General features: G+C 41.8%; 1 protein-coding gene across 1 annotated transcript in view; it reads left to right on the top strand.

Moving 5' to 3' along the window:
- Nucleotides 1-15,198, top strand: part of melk (maternal embryonic leucine zipper kinase) — a 77,680-nt gene that overhangs the window by 52,910 nt on the left and 9,572 nt on the right. The window contains exons 14-16 of the mRNA XM_055632721.1: nt 275-497; nt 1,842-1,926; nt 4,104-4,272. Coding sequence (XP_055488696.1) covers nt 275-497; nt 1,842-1,926; nt 4,104-4,272 — 477 coding nt within the window. The remainder of the gene's footprint in view (nt 1-274; nt 498-1,841; nt 1,927-4,103; nt 4,273-15,198) is intronic.

Below are 15,198 nucleotides of genomic sequence, written 5' to 3'. Positions count from 1 at the left end.
TTACAATATTTGTAATTATGTATTTACTGAACCATTCTAACTGGAGATCAGAAAGAATTGCCAATGTGAAAGCCTATTTTTGATTATTGCATCGTGTACAATCAACAAAATAGTTGAATTAAAGCTGTTGGAAAAATACGATGTGTTTATCCAAGGAAGGGTCTCTGTGTCAAGACATTCATATTTCAAGTCATTTTGTTATTGTGTAATATTTCTTGCTCCATTGATTAAGCTATTTCTTTCTTTAAAATACTTTTTTAACTTTGTAACACAGAGCACACTTAAAGATTCCACAGAAGAAAATTTACAATCTTCGGGTAAACAAAAACTTGCTGCAAAGAAATCCGAAAACAAAGAAAATATGAAGCGAATAAAAATGAACATGGATGCCCACGATCACTTTGCACAACCTGAAGCCAAGACACCAGTTCTTCAGAAAAGCCATGAAAATAAATATAAGGTTACTCCCAGAAAAAATGATATTGTTCTTCATAACGGTAACTTTATTAAAATTTACGTTTTATGTTTGTTATGAAACGGGAAGTGGTCCACATTTTCCAGAGTTTCTAGAATAATGTTAAATCAATATCAGTTAAATATAATGGGGTGTTTGATCAATGGAACAATAATCGGTTAAAGGTATTTATAAGTTATTCATTTGTTGACATAGTTCTGTGTGATATTTAAAGCTTTTTTGCAGCAAAAACCTATTTTACCGGATGACATGTGAAAAATGTTGCATGACGGAAAATCAGTGTATAAGAAATAGGAACTGGACCAGGCCATACAAAAGCTGACCCCTATACTGCAAACTCTCCCCACCAAGCCAGTTCCACCATCCACCTCAACAAAATATTCATGCCCTCTTCCCATTTCCTCTGATTCTTCTAATTTTCAAACGTGTATTACACAGTTTTTAATTCAATTGTCTTGCATCTCCACTAATGAAGGAAATGCAAGGATGGTTTAATTATGTACTTACCAGATGTGGGCCAAATTTCTAACAACTGCTATTTGTGTCAAAGTAAAGCATTCATACAACTGCATTGCAAATAATGATCAGAAAAATTATTATTTGCCAAAGGTCTGAATACTCTTTGTACTAGTTCACCTAACTTTGTTGTTATATTTAAGATACTGTATTTCTTCAAATTGAACACTTTTTTAAAAATAGCTCTAGCATAAAGAAATCGATGATTTCAGGAATTTAGTTATTAAATAATTATGGTTTTAGCATATTTTCTTTGGATAGAAGGTACCACATAGTGATTGTCTCAATTAGTAAATAATTCCACCCAGTACATTGGAATACATGGAATATAGGAGGTATTCACTAAACTAAAAAAAATATTTTTATAATTTAATGATCAGACAATTTTGTTTCCTGTCAAATAAATAACGTGCACTTTAATGCACTTTAGAGGAATTAGCTTCCTTTTTCATGTTGAGATTTACTCCATGTACTAAACACCATAAATGTCCCATTTCCTTGTTATCCCTACCAAACATGGTTATCCTTCAAACACAAATGTGTATTGCCTTTCATTTGCTTTATTCAAATTAGCATGTAATGTTTTATCTTCTGCCTTGCTTAAAAGTTCTGTTCACTACAAAGAATATTTTAAATATCGCAGATTTACTTGTACTGCATGACCATCCTATCAATAACTTGTAAAATACACAATTTGTGCTTGTATGCTGATTTATATTGGTTTCTAGATTTTTTAAGCTACTAAATGTTTCAGCAAAATTTGTAGTGGAACAAAAAGTTTAAAGGCAAACTAGAACATTTAAAAAACATTCATTATCATTTTTTAACAATTTAATTGTTTAATTGTAAGCTATGATCAACCACAACAAAGAAGCATCTACAAACCAGGATTCGAATCAAGGGCACATGACTGCATCATTTAGTCCAGAGAGACGGTATGTTTGTACAAGTGTATGATTCAAAGTGAGCACAAAGAAATTCTTGTAATTACTGAGGAAACGTTTGTGGCCTTCACCTAGAATTATTTTCTGTACATTTAAAATACTTGCATCCCACAACACTATATTCATGTCATGCCAACTATCTAATTCTGTAGAATTTAAATACTTTTCACATTGATGTTTTTGTGTTATCTTGACAAAAGTGAAGGAATATTTCCAAAAATTCACAACATTTTGATCTAAAATGGAACTGCCCTAACATCAACGAAAACTATGGCTGCACTGAGAAACAAACATTTATAGTGGTAAACTTGTCATACTTTTGGAGGGATAAGACTGCAGATGCTGAAATCTGGAGCTACAAGCATTCTGCTAGAGGGACTTAGAAGGTCAAGCAGCTTTGAGTAGGAATCCAAATGAAGTGTCCCAACCTGAAATGTTGACTGTCTATTTCCCTCCAACGATGCTGCTCTGGACTAAATTAATTCCCCAGCAGATTGTTTGTTGTGATATTTTTGGATATCTTCACCCTTTTTACTTTAGATGTTTTGGCTCGTGTCTTTTTAGATGCCTACTTTTGACATATACTTTTGCTCTCCGTAGCCTCATGTTGTTAGATTTACCATGATAACCAGAATTTTATTTTTGTACCCAAGTTAATATACAGAAAGATATTTTACAATTTTTATCCACATTTAAAAGTCACTTGTATCAAGTCTGGAAGCACCTGTCATTGCTGGAATTGGCAGGTAAATTATCAGTTAGCCCATGACAGCGTGATAAGAATACACAACATTCTGTTCCACGTTCCCTTCCCTCAAACCACTGACAACCATCAGCTTTGGATATTTTCTAAATACAAAGAATATGGTCTTGAATTTAAAAGTTCCCCAACAAGGAAATCGTTAAAAATGAATGAACAAGTAGATCCACTCTTCCATGGATCTTAAAGTGGCAACTTTTTCCAGCAGCTCTGTAATTAATAAGATCACACAAAGAAATGTGTTGACAGGTGACTAAGCCAAGCTCCCAGCCTACCAAAGCTGTTGAGTTGAATGTTTTTGACCTTCAAACTATAACAATCATTCTATTACAAATCTTATTGAAATTTTATACAAAGCATTTAACAAACATTCCATTGTTTTTAACAATTAATATAAAGAAAATACATGAAAGATTACTCTTTCATTGAATTACTGGATGGAGGTAAATAAAGGTGGATAGTCAGTCTGTTTTCCATGGTAGGGATGTCAAAAAATGAAAGCCGTGAATTTGAGAGGGAGGAGTCTTAGATGGTATCTGGTGGGTAATTTCTTTCATACAAAGGGTAATTGGTCTGCAATAACCAGCCAGAGGAGGTGGTGGGCACAGACAGGATCAGTAAGTAACAACATTTACGAGGTATCTGGTTAGATACTTCAGCGTGCTAGGCACATAAGGATGGGGTATTATTACAGATAGGCATGATGGTCAGCATACACCCAGTGGGCTGAAATGCCTATTTCCACACTGTACAACTCTGACTATGATTTTGCTTGTTGCATTCTGTATTTCAGGGGCTATTTTCTTTCTATACAGGATTATTTAAATGTTCAGTTCTTTATTTTTTCTTTACTCATTATTAAATATCAATTATTCTCTCGGGATTACCAATTCCTTTTTAAATGCACATGTAATAGACTGATACTGATATATTTTCCCCACTGTCTGAAGCGCTTTTCATTTCTATATTTGATTTCAACTTTCACTTCTGTGCGCATTTGCCCAATAAATTCAATGGGTCCTTCCCATTGTTTATATTCTTTGGCTTTCGAATCCTTCAACCTCATTAGATTTGTATCTAAAACTTATACCAGTAGCTTTGACCTCATACTTCATGGAAAAACAGATAAGATATCAGCCTCCTAAGTGAGTGTTTGTATGTTGCTGCATGTTCATAACCAGTTACATTTCAAGGTAGATCATATACCAACTCATCCGGGCAGGCTCGACTTCTTAAACAGATAATTGACTAGGAATGGTCCTGTGTGTTAGCAAAAAAAAACATTGGATTATAATGCTAACTTACATATTCTTAATAATTACACCATCTTATTTTTGTGTATTGTAATGAGTGAATTAAGTTTCTCATAATTAAAATGAAAGAACTTATTGACTGATGGAACTTTCAGGACTCGTTCATTAGACATGGATCTATATCAGGCTACTGGTGAAAGCAGTCAAAAGAAGAAAGGAGCCAAGATGTTTGGAAGCTTAGAACGTGGATTGGACAAGGTGATCACGATGTTAACTCCAGGCAAACGGAAAAAGCCCTTTAGAGATGAACCAAGGAGGATCAAGGTTAGTTTTTTAGGTTAAATTTAGAAATTAACTATTTGTTAAATATCAAATGGTGTACATAAACTATGGATAGGCTATAGTGAACATACTATAGCATGGGATATCCGTTAACTTGATTTGTTTCTGCTAATTTTTGTATAGCAGATATTAATCCATAATTTGTTAATGGCCCTAACTACTGTGTTTCATCAAATAGATATTTTTCTTCATGTATCTTGGAAATTGTCCAGCACCATATGTCCTTTATTGCCCTGCTCCATGGTTTTGAGCTCTTGCTTTGCCTCAAATCAGTCTGAGCCAGAAATGGTTTCCACTTCCATGCCACAAATACAACCACTCAAGGATCATTCTTTGGCTGTTTATTTTTGCTCTGGTTGTTGTCACCATTTACATTAGCCTGCTTTGTGCATATTCAAGATGCCCATCTCAATTTCCCCATCACTATAAAAGTTTTCACTGCCTCTGTGTTGAGCTTTAACTTCTCCAACTAAACGTTAAAAAGATCAGAGCTTCTGTCGTAACTGCAGCCGCAGGTTTTCTACCGTTGCGTCTGGTTTAACCATATTATCTATGTTACGGTTCATGGCACAATATTACGCTTCTGATTTATTATCAGAATGTTTACATCCTAATCTTTTGTTTGCCTTGGCATAATTTTTCATTTTGGATTATTTTTGGGCTTTTTCTGTTCGGGGTGGGGGGGGGGAAAGACACCTACATTTTTTCACATGTTGGGCTAACAGGGCTCTCACTTCATTTTTTTCCCCTGTTGCCAGCCAGGCAACCTAGGCAGCTTTTTAGGTTGCCAAATGAAAGTTTAGGTGGTCATTTAAGACGGCTTGCATGACACGTGCGATAATGTGCTCGGACGAAGTGTGTAGTTACCAGTCAGAATTATGGTCAATGAAGCATTCACATATTTCTGCTTCAAATAAGGTCACAAACTCAACATAGTCACCAATCAAGACATGATATATACCACAATGACATGCAGCAAAATTACAATACAGTATCTCATCTCTTTTTACTCGTTGCAATGAATGCAATTCCTATTATTTCTTTCCACTTCCAAACAAAAATCTGGTTGGATTATTCAGTGTATGATCAACCTCAGTGAGACCAAGCGGAGGCTTGGCAATCGCTTCGCATAACACCTCCACTCAGTTTGCAATAACCAACCTGATCTCCCGGTGGCTCAGCACTTCAACTCCCCCTCTCATTCCGAATCCGACCATTCTGTCCTGGGCCTCCTCCATGGCCAGAGTGAGGCCCACCGAAAATTGGAGGAACAGCACCTCATATTTCGCTTGGTAGTTTACACCCCAGCGGTATGAACATTGGGCTTCTCCAATTTCAGGTAGTCCTTGCTTTCTCCCTCCTTCCACTCCCTTTCCCAGCTCCTCCACAGCCTACTGTCTCCGCCTCTTCATTTCTTTTTCTCGCCCGCGCCCCGACATCAGTCTGAAGAAGGATCTCGACCCAAAACGTCGCCTATTCCTTCGCTCCATGGATGCTGCCTCACCCGCTGATTTTCTCCAGCTTTGTCTACCAACGGGATCATACTGCTGGCCACATCTTCCCATCTCCTCCACTGTCAGCTTTCCGCAGAGACTGCTCCCTCCATAACTCCCTGGTCAATTCGTCCCTTCCCACCCAAACCACCCCCTCCCCTGGCACTTTCCCTTGCAACTGCAGAAAATGCTACACTTGTCGTTTTACCTCCCCCCTTGACTCCATTCAAGGACCCAAGCAGTCTTTCCGGGTGCGGCAGAGGTTCACCTGCACCTCTTCCAACCTCATCTATTGCATACACTGCTCGACATCGATGAGACCAAGCGCAGGCTTGGCGATTGCTTCGTGCCCCCCATTAGTCTGAAGAAGGGTTTCGACCGAAATGTTGCCCATTTCCTTCGCTCCAAAGATGCTGCCTCACTCGCTGAGTTTCTCCAGCATTTTTGTCTACCCATTCACACAAGTTCTGTTATCCCACTTTCTTCACCCACTCCCTGCACTTTAGGGGCAATTTTACAGAGACAAGCTAAGCTATAAAGCCAATGCATCTTTGGGATGTGGGAGGAAACCCACACGCTTGCAGGGAGAATGTGCAAATTCAATACAGACAGTGCCCAAGGACAGGATCAAACACAGATCTCTGGCATGTGAGGCAGCAAGTCCACCAGCTGTACCACTATATTTTATTTTCCAACACAAAAAAAATATGTTGATAAATTTGGTTACTAAAAAAAAAAAAGAAACTATCCATTTTCAGTCTTAAATCTCTTAAGTGACGCCATGTCCCCCTTTACAGCTACTGTATGTTTTAATTCAGTTCAAGACTATGGGGCAGATCATTGGCCATAAAGTTGCTGCCTAAAATTGCCAGAGACCCAGAATTGATCCTGAATATGGATGCTGTCTGTATGGAGTTTGCTCCTTTTCCCTTTGATCGCATGGGTTTTCTCCGGGTGCTCTTGTTTCCTTCCACATTCCAAAGTTGTGCAGGAACATTTTTCAGACCCTATATACATATCTTGACTAACGTCGCTAATGTGTGGGATAGAATTTGCGTATGGGTGATCGGTGGTCGGCGTGGACCCGGTGGGCCGAAGGGCCTGTTTCCGCGCTGTATCTTTAAATTAAACTAAAAACACTAAAACCAGAGAAAATCTAAAGAAGGATCTCTACCTGAAACGTCACCCAATTTCTTCTATCCAGAGATGCTGGCTGTTCCATGGAGTTCCCCCGCACAATTAAAGCATGGAATAGTCTTCACCCTACCATAGTTACCCAACCAGATAGAACTAAATTTAAGGTAGCTTTAAGGGACTGAAGGCTGATAAATCCCCAGGGCCTGATGGTCTGCATACTAGGGTACTTAGGGAAGTGGCTCGAGAAATCGTGGATGCATTGGTGATAATTTTCCAATGTTCTATAGACTCAGGATCAGTTCCTGTGGATTGGAGAGTAGCTAATGTTATCCCACTTTTTAAGAAAGGTGGGAGAGAGTAAACGGAATTATAGTTCAGTTAGCCTGAGATCGGTGGTGGGGAAGATGCTAGAGTCAATTATAAAAGATGAAATAGCCGCACATTTGGATAGCAGTAACAGGATTGGTCCGAGTCAGCATGGATTTACGAAGGGGAAATCATGCATGACTAATGTTCTGGAATTTTTTGAAGATGTAACTAGGAAAATAGACAAGGGTGAGCCAGTGGATGTAGTGTACCTGAACTTTCAGAAAGCATTTGATACGGTCCCACATAGGAGATTAGTGGGCAAAATTAGGGCATATGGTATTGGGGGTAGAGTGCTGACATGGATAGAAAATTGGTAGGCAGACAGGAAACAAAGAGTAGGGATTAACTGGTCCCTTTCAGAATGCCAGGCAGTGACCAGTGGGGTACTGCAAGGCTCGGTGCTGGAACCGCAGCTATTTACAATATACATCAATGATTTGGATGATTGGGAAAAGGGGAGATGCAACGAGACCTGGGTGTCATGGTACACCAGTCATTGAAAGTAGGCATGCAGGTGCAGCAGGCAGTGAAGAAAGCGAATGGTATGTTAGCATTCATAGCAAAAGGATTTGAGTATAGGAGCAGGGGGTTTCTACTGCAGTTGTACAGGGTCTTGGTGAGACCACACCTGGAGTATTTCGTACAGTTTTAGTCTCCTAATCTGAGGAAGGACATTCTTGCCATAGAGGGAGTACAGAGAAGGTTCACCGGACTGATTCCTGGGATGTCGGGACTTTCATATGAAGAAAGGCTGGATAGACTCGGCTTGTACTCGCTAGAATTTAGAAGATTGTGGGGGGATCTTATAGAAACTTACAAAATTCTTAAGGGGTTGGACAGGCTAGATGCAGGAAGATTGTTCCCGATGTTGGCGAAGTTCAGAACCGGGGATCACAAGGATAAAGCGGAAATCTTTTAGGACTGAGATGAGAAAAACATTTTTCACACAGAGAGTGGTGAATCTCTGGAATTCTCTGCCACAGAATGTAGTTGAGGCCAGTTCATTGGCTATATTTAAGAGGGAGTTGGATGTGGCCCTTGTGGCTAAAGGGATCAGGGGGTATGGAGAGAAGGCAGGTACGGGATACTGAGTTGGATGATCAGCCATTTTGAATCTGCAGGCTCAAAGGGCCGAATGGCCTACTCCTGCACCTATTTTCTATGTTTCTATGAAGGGATTCAAAGTAACATTAGCAAATTTGCAGATGACACAAAGCTGGGTGGAAGTGTGAACTGTGAGGAGGATGCTTTGAGAATGCAGGGTAACTTGAACAGGTTGGGGGAATGGGCAGATGCATGGCTGATGAAGTTTAATGTGGATAAATGTGAGGTTATCCACTTTGGTATAAAAAAAACAGGAAGGCAGATTACTATCTAAATGGCGTCAAGTTGGGAAAAGGGGATGTACAACGGGATCTGGGGGTCCTTGTCCATCAGTCTATGAAAGTAAGCATGCAGGTACAGCAGGCAGTGAAGAAAGCGAATGGCATGTTGGCCTTTATAACAAGAGGAATCGAATATAGGAACAAAGAGGTCCTTCTGCAGTTGTACAGAACCCTAGTGAGACCACACCTGAAGTATTGTTAATTACCAGGATGGTGGGACTGTCATATGTTGAAAGAATGGAGCGGCTGGGCTTGTACACTCAGGAGTTTAGAAGGATGCGAGGGGATCTTATTGAAACGTATAAGATTGTTAAGGGTTTGGACACGCTAGAGGCAGGAAACATGTTCCCGATGTTGGGAGAGTCCAGAACCAGAGGCCACAGTTTAAGAATAAGGGATAAGTAATTTAGAACAGAGACGAGGAAACATTTTTTCTCACAGAGAGTTGTGAGTCTGTGGAATTATCTGCCTCAGAGGGCGGTGGAGGCCGGTTCTCTGGATACTTTCAAGGGAGATCTAGATCGGGCTCTTAAAGATAGCGGCGATATGGGGAGAAGGCAGGAACGGGGTACTGATTGGGAATGATCAGCCATGATCACATTGAATGGCGGTGCTGGCTCGAAGGGCCGAATGGCCTTTTCCTGCACCTATTGTCTATTGTCTCTTGTAGCGCTTATTTCCCAAGAACCCCTTTTTTGCTTAAGTCTCTCTTGTTTTATTGTCATGTGTCCCAGATAGGACAATGAAATTCTTGCTTGCTGCAGCGCAACAGAATATGTAAACATAATACAGAACAGGAGATAAAAGTTCAGTGTGTCTATATACCATAGACCATATATATAAACAATAAATAAACATATAAAGTGCATTAGGCTGTTATTTTTCAGAGTTTGGAGTTTGGTGGTGGTGGGTCCACTCCTGTTTAAATTCCATTTGGAATATTTTTGGAGGAAGAAGCAAGAGTTACTCCAGGGAGTTACTCCAGCTCCAGTGATTCTACGTTGGTTTTCAGTGGTCGCGTCAAGGTGGCAAACGGACAGCAATGGCGACCAGATCTCCCACAATGCAAAGGGAGGGAGAAAATGGCCAACACTGACCAGTTGCCGTGCCAGTGCGCATGTGCAGGGCGGCACATGCGCACAACCACGACCGATGATGTGCTGGCCGTGGTTGTGCGCATGTGCAGGGGAGGATCGCAGGCCGCGGCAGTGCGCATGTGTGAGACGGCCGGCCTTGCCGGCAGTTGGGGTGCGGAGACCCGGAAACGGATGGCGGGTGGAGGGTGACAGAGAGAGAGAGATAGAAAGCGGGGCCCGCTGAGAATTAAACGATAGGTGTCCCGGTTGCTTACAAGCCAGGCAAAATGGTATGGCATTTAGGTTGCCCGGCGGCACTTTAGGTCGCCATTGGCACCCGGGCAACCGCTAATTTCGAGCCCTGGCTAACAGTTTTTTTTTTTTTTTTTTAATAAAATTTTTTATTAGAAGTACGGTAAGTTACAATACTACACAACACATATGTCTTAATACATTTTTTGTACCGCTTCATTTTTTGAGCTTTAAGACAAAGATAGAAGTAAAGAAAGTAAAGAAAGTGCGCAAGAGTCTTGAAGGTGCAGGAGAGTGTTGAGAAAAGAAAGCCCCTTAGAAAAGAAGTTAGAGAAGGAAGTAAAGAAAGAAAGTAGACCCTAGAAAAGAAGGAAAAAGAAATAGCCCTGGCTAATAGATAAATGAACTTTGTTTCACCCAGAGAGTTGTGAATCTGTGGAATCACCCGGAGAGTTGTGGATCTGTGAAGTTCTCTGCCACAGAAGGCAGTGGAGGCCAATTCACTATATGTTTTCAATAGTTAGATTTGACTCTAAATTTGACATGGTGCTTAAACTACATTCTTGATTGAATTATGAAACATATTAGGGTTCGCAGCTTTCATTAAAAAATCTTCGGAAGTTGCAGAATTTTGTGTTTTTATGAGTTGAACAATGTGATTATAGAATATAAACCAAAAGATAATATTTTCTGTAAATGGGCTATGATCCAAGATTTTCTTCTAGGCTAAGGAGAAATGTTAAAATAACAATATTTGCTGCCATTTTAATCTATCAAGTTAATGGCATTCACATCTGAGAACACAAAACTTCCCATTTCTCTTTGTTAAAATGCAAATGCTACTTCACCCCAAACTAAATAAAATTATGCTTTTATTTCTGTGAAACTGTGAATTCTAAATTGAAAGAAAGAAATATGCACACGTCCAATTCTGATATTTTCAAATATGGTGCATGCACCTTTTTATTTTAGAAAGGGGTTTAAAAGATTAGAGTTTTGTAAATTCATTAAGATGAGGCTCTTGAATCAAAAGATAATTGCAGAAAATTTCTGAGCAGACACGGTGATAAAAGGTAGGTGATCCAGATTTTTTTTTGATTATTTGAGCAAGTGTGTAGTTTGCAGGTATCTCCATTTTAGAAGTCTTTTAAAATTAAAATTTAATACACCTTTTTATGTTGAAGCTTATTTCAACTTGGTTATTTTATGTAAAATATAGTTATAACGATTGATTTCTATTGGTCTCCTACTCTCTGACTATGACACGATTCCACCACCTGTCACACCTTGCTGTCCCCACCCTTTTTGGATTTTACTGGGATCAGCCGACCATGGGGGACTTTATTAAATGCCCAATTTTACTTCGGAGTCACGTGAGTGATTCCGTGAAGAACCCAGCAGGTACTGCGCATGCGGCATTATCGCACAGCTGTGCAACGCGGCCAGCGGGAGTCGGGCTAGCTCCCGCATCCAAGGAACGAGAGGTAAGTACTTACCTTAATCGGGCCTTGTGGTTTTTGCTCCAGGGGGAGCAAAGTAGAGAGGCATGGTGAGCGGCCCCCGTTTCGACTCCAGCGTGGAGCCGACAGTGGACGGGGAAAAAGCGCTACCCGGACCACAAACGCTGCAGACCAAAAGCGCTACCCGGACCGCAAACGCTGCGGACCGCTGCAAGGAGCTGCGCTATGCCGGTCCGCTGAACAGCTGTTTGGTAACAGCGGCGGACCGGCGGGAAGTTTAAAAAACCCGACCGGCAGCCCTGCAGACTCCTAACCAGGAGAATCACCGCCCGGGAACCGCTACAACGCCGCCTGGAAAACGGCAGGCAGCCTCTACATGCAGGTAAGAGAAAAATCTTCCCAATTTACAGGTTCTACAGGAACCAACTTCCTCCAAAACTGGAACAGGTTGGAGACAGCAAAAATAAGTATGTCTGTCTCCCCAAGCCAGAGGAGGTCATGGAGTTCACCTCCAGGAGAAAAGGGGCACTGGCTGAATGCCAAGGGAGCTGACTCCTACCCCAGTGCTATTGCACTAGCCATCTCCCTTGTCAAGGGATTGATGCAACAGCGGAGTTTGAGCTATGCCTCCTCCAATTTAGCACACCCTTTTGCTCCCTCTTTTGAGGCTAGCTAAGGAGGCCAGGGCTGGGCTGGCTTAAACGCTGGGCAGGCGGACGAGAACAGCAGTATGCCAGGGGAGCAGGATCAGGAAGAGCTACTGGGTGTCGTGGGCCACTACATGGCTCCTCCACGCGACCATCTTCCCAACAAAAGTCCTGCAGGAGCAGGCCTTTCCAGAGGCAAATCCGCAGGCAGCTGGGTCAGCAGACTCGCAGACAAGCAGCGAATTCTACAGAAGGGTCAAGATGTTACCGCCTTTGCTCGCCTTTTCCACGGATTATACTCTCCCAGGATGAGACTATCCCATTGCACTACCAGGGTGCTGACGCCTAAGATGTTCCCAAATTTGGGATACTCGACTGAACAATGGTGCATATAGACCTGCCCGCAACCCCAAATATATGGGGCTATGCAAACCGCTGCTGCGGGAAGAGAGGCAGATAAACCTGTGCGCCTCATGAAGGCAGGCCATGGAACGAGCAGGACATCGCATCCAACACCCAGCTGGCAGCACCCCTCGGCATCCACCAGTGAATCAAACAAGGACTGGTGAAAGCCTGGCGACCGCTTCACTTTACCCCCAAAGTTCTTTTTAGACGGGGCCCAGAGCGGAGCCGTGGGAAGATGCGCCGCCCCACCGACAGCACCAGCATACCAGCAAACTACGCCTTCATGAAAAAACAACAAACATGGAGGTAGGTAGTCTGGTTCCTCCCGTTTACACTAAACAAGGGTGTTCTACTAACTGCGTGGGGGGGCATTTACACTTGTGGATAAAGCATGGGATGCTGTCACAAATAACTAAAATATACTCAACAGTCTTAGAGGATAAAAACGAATTCAAATTGGGCATATTACCGCCAGTTCAGCAATGCGCCCAAAGGGCATTTTCTCCCCCTAAGAAAAGAGAAGTGAGAAGGTCAAGCTGAACTAGAAAGGCTCATTACTAAACGGATCATGGGAGTAAACATGAGCCATTGGAATTTGTATCGAATATATTCACCAAAACTACAAAAGATGGTGAATGTAGCATCATCATTGATCTAATATCACTAAATAAATCTGTTGAGTATATACACTTTAAGATGGACATGGGTTCTTGTCACTGCCAGACATCTGATCTCCCTAGGATACCTATGGGGAGCATTGAAATGGAAGATGCTAACTATCTTATACCCATACACTAGGATCATATATACCTACCTAAAAATTTTTACCTGGATAATGGATATCCCGGTTAGGGCAACTATGGGAGCATATAGCATTCCCCATGGTCTAACCTCAGCCCTAAACTATTATAAATGGCCATGAAAATATTAAGAAAACAAGCATAATCATGGCATATATTGGATGATATCCTCATATTAGGGGAAACAAAGGAATTAGCTGTGGCAGCAGTTCTAGCTACGAAACAGCTCCCTAAAGCTGAGGTTTATCCCACGCCCAGATAAACCAGAACTGAAGCGTTAACTACCAAGGATTATCTGGGCTTCAATAATAATTCCGTCCATATGACTGTTACTTTGCCAAGGCACTTGGGTCACTATAATCAAATCATGAATGTACCCACTGAAGCTACATCACAATTAAGGTGGTGGGCGACATATTTGGCATAGTTTTCAGCCCTATTATCATCACCAATCCCAACCTGGTTATTAAAAACCGATGCCAGTACTTTAGGCTGGGGAGCAACTAAACTCCATATCCAGCACAGGTAACAGATGGACCAATTCACAAACATCGTTACTACACATACCGGGCATCAACTACTTGGGATTGGTGATCGCCTATTGGGCTAAAAAGCATATGCATTTCAAATGCAGCACGTACATATGTGGTTACGGATTGATAATACTATGGTGGTGGCTTATATCAACCATATGGGGAGCATAATAATCATTATTGTGCAACAAATTGGTCAAACAAATCTGGCAATGGTGTGTCAAAAGACATTTTAACTATCAGCTGCCTATGTCCTAGGAAGCTAGAACACAGTGGGAGACACCATGTCACGGGGTAAAATCCATGATTACATTCAATAGATGTCAAACCCTAAATATCTGCTAAATTTATTAAGCAGTTTGAAAGCCAGATATCAATTTGGTTGCACACGACGGAATCACCAGTAACCCATGTATGTGACTTAGGAACCAGATTAGAGGCAGCAGCGATAGATGCCTATACGCTGGAAGGGGGAATTTCTGCTTTGCCTTCCTCCCTTCTGCCTCATCAGACGGGCACTTCGCAATACAGAGGGATCTGTCTCCGAGATATTGAACGTGCCCGACCGGCCTACACAGCCATGGTTCCCAGTTCATCACGACACGGTGGGCGAGTCACCTATGGATTTCCCTAGTGGACCATGGTTGCTGACTCAACCCAGTATCAGGCACTAGCCACCCATGCCAGGGAAACATCAAACTCCTGGGTGCAGGGTTTGAATAGACCTTACCAGGGACTGGGATTATCCAAAGGAACCATTACCACCATGTCGGCATCCCTGCGAACAGTCACTAAAAGCTAACATGGGTAAAATACTGCCACGACGCAGGGACAACGAACTATTCAACCACTGACGTATTGGAGTTCCTGGAACATCTACACCATGACTAAAAGGTGAGTTACAGTGCCGTAAATACAGCATGGAGCGCCTTATCTGCTTATCTAAAACAGCATGTCAGCAGAGCATGGGATCCCATCCACTGAAGGTATGAAGGGCAACTATAATATAAGCCCCAAACACCCAGGTATATACCCATGTATGGGATATTGGTGTGACATTGACATGTCTCAGAGATGGCACCAGCCAGATCCCTCAGCTTGCTTAATCTATGTTTTTAAAAAAACGCTCATGCTTATGGCTCTCGTACACGCTCACAGAGTCCAGTCACTCCATAAACCAGACTGGATAACATGGTGATTACCCCAGACGCATCACGTTCATATTTAGGTCTGGTAAAATCTAACTCGCAGGTATATGGGACTAGGCGAGATTATGAGTTCGGCACGAACTAGTAGGGTCGAGATCGCCTGTGTTTTCCGTGCTGTAGTCGTTATATGGCTATATGGACCA

This window comes from Leucoraja erinacea, chromosome 3, assembly GCF_028641065.1.
Source record: "Leucoraja erinacea ecotype New England chromosome 3, Leri_hhj_1, whole genome shotgun sequence".
In the NCBI taxonomy this organism is placed as follows: domain Eukaryota; kingdom Metazoa; phylum Chordata; class Chondrichthyes; order Rajiformes; family Rajidae; genus Leucoraja; species Leucoraja erinaceus.
The sequence above is the reverse complement of the archived record's forward strand: the minus strand, read 5'-3'. Positions and strand labels throughout refer to the sequence as shown.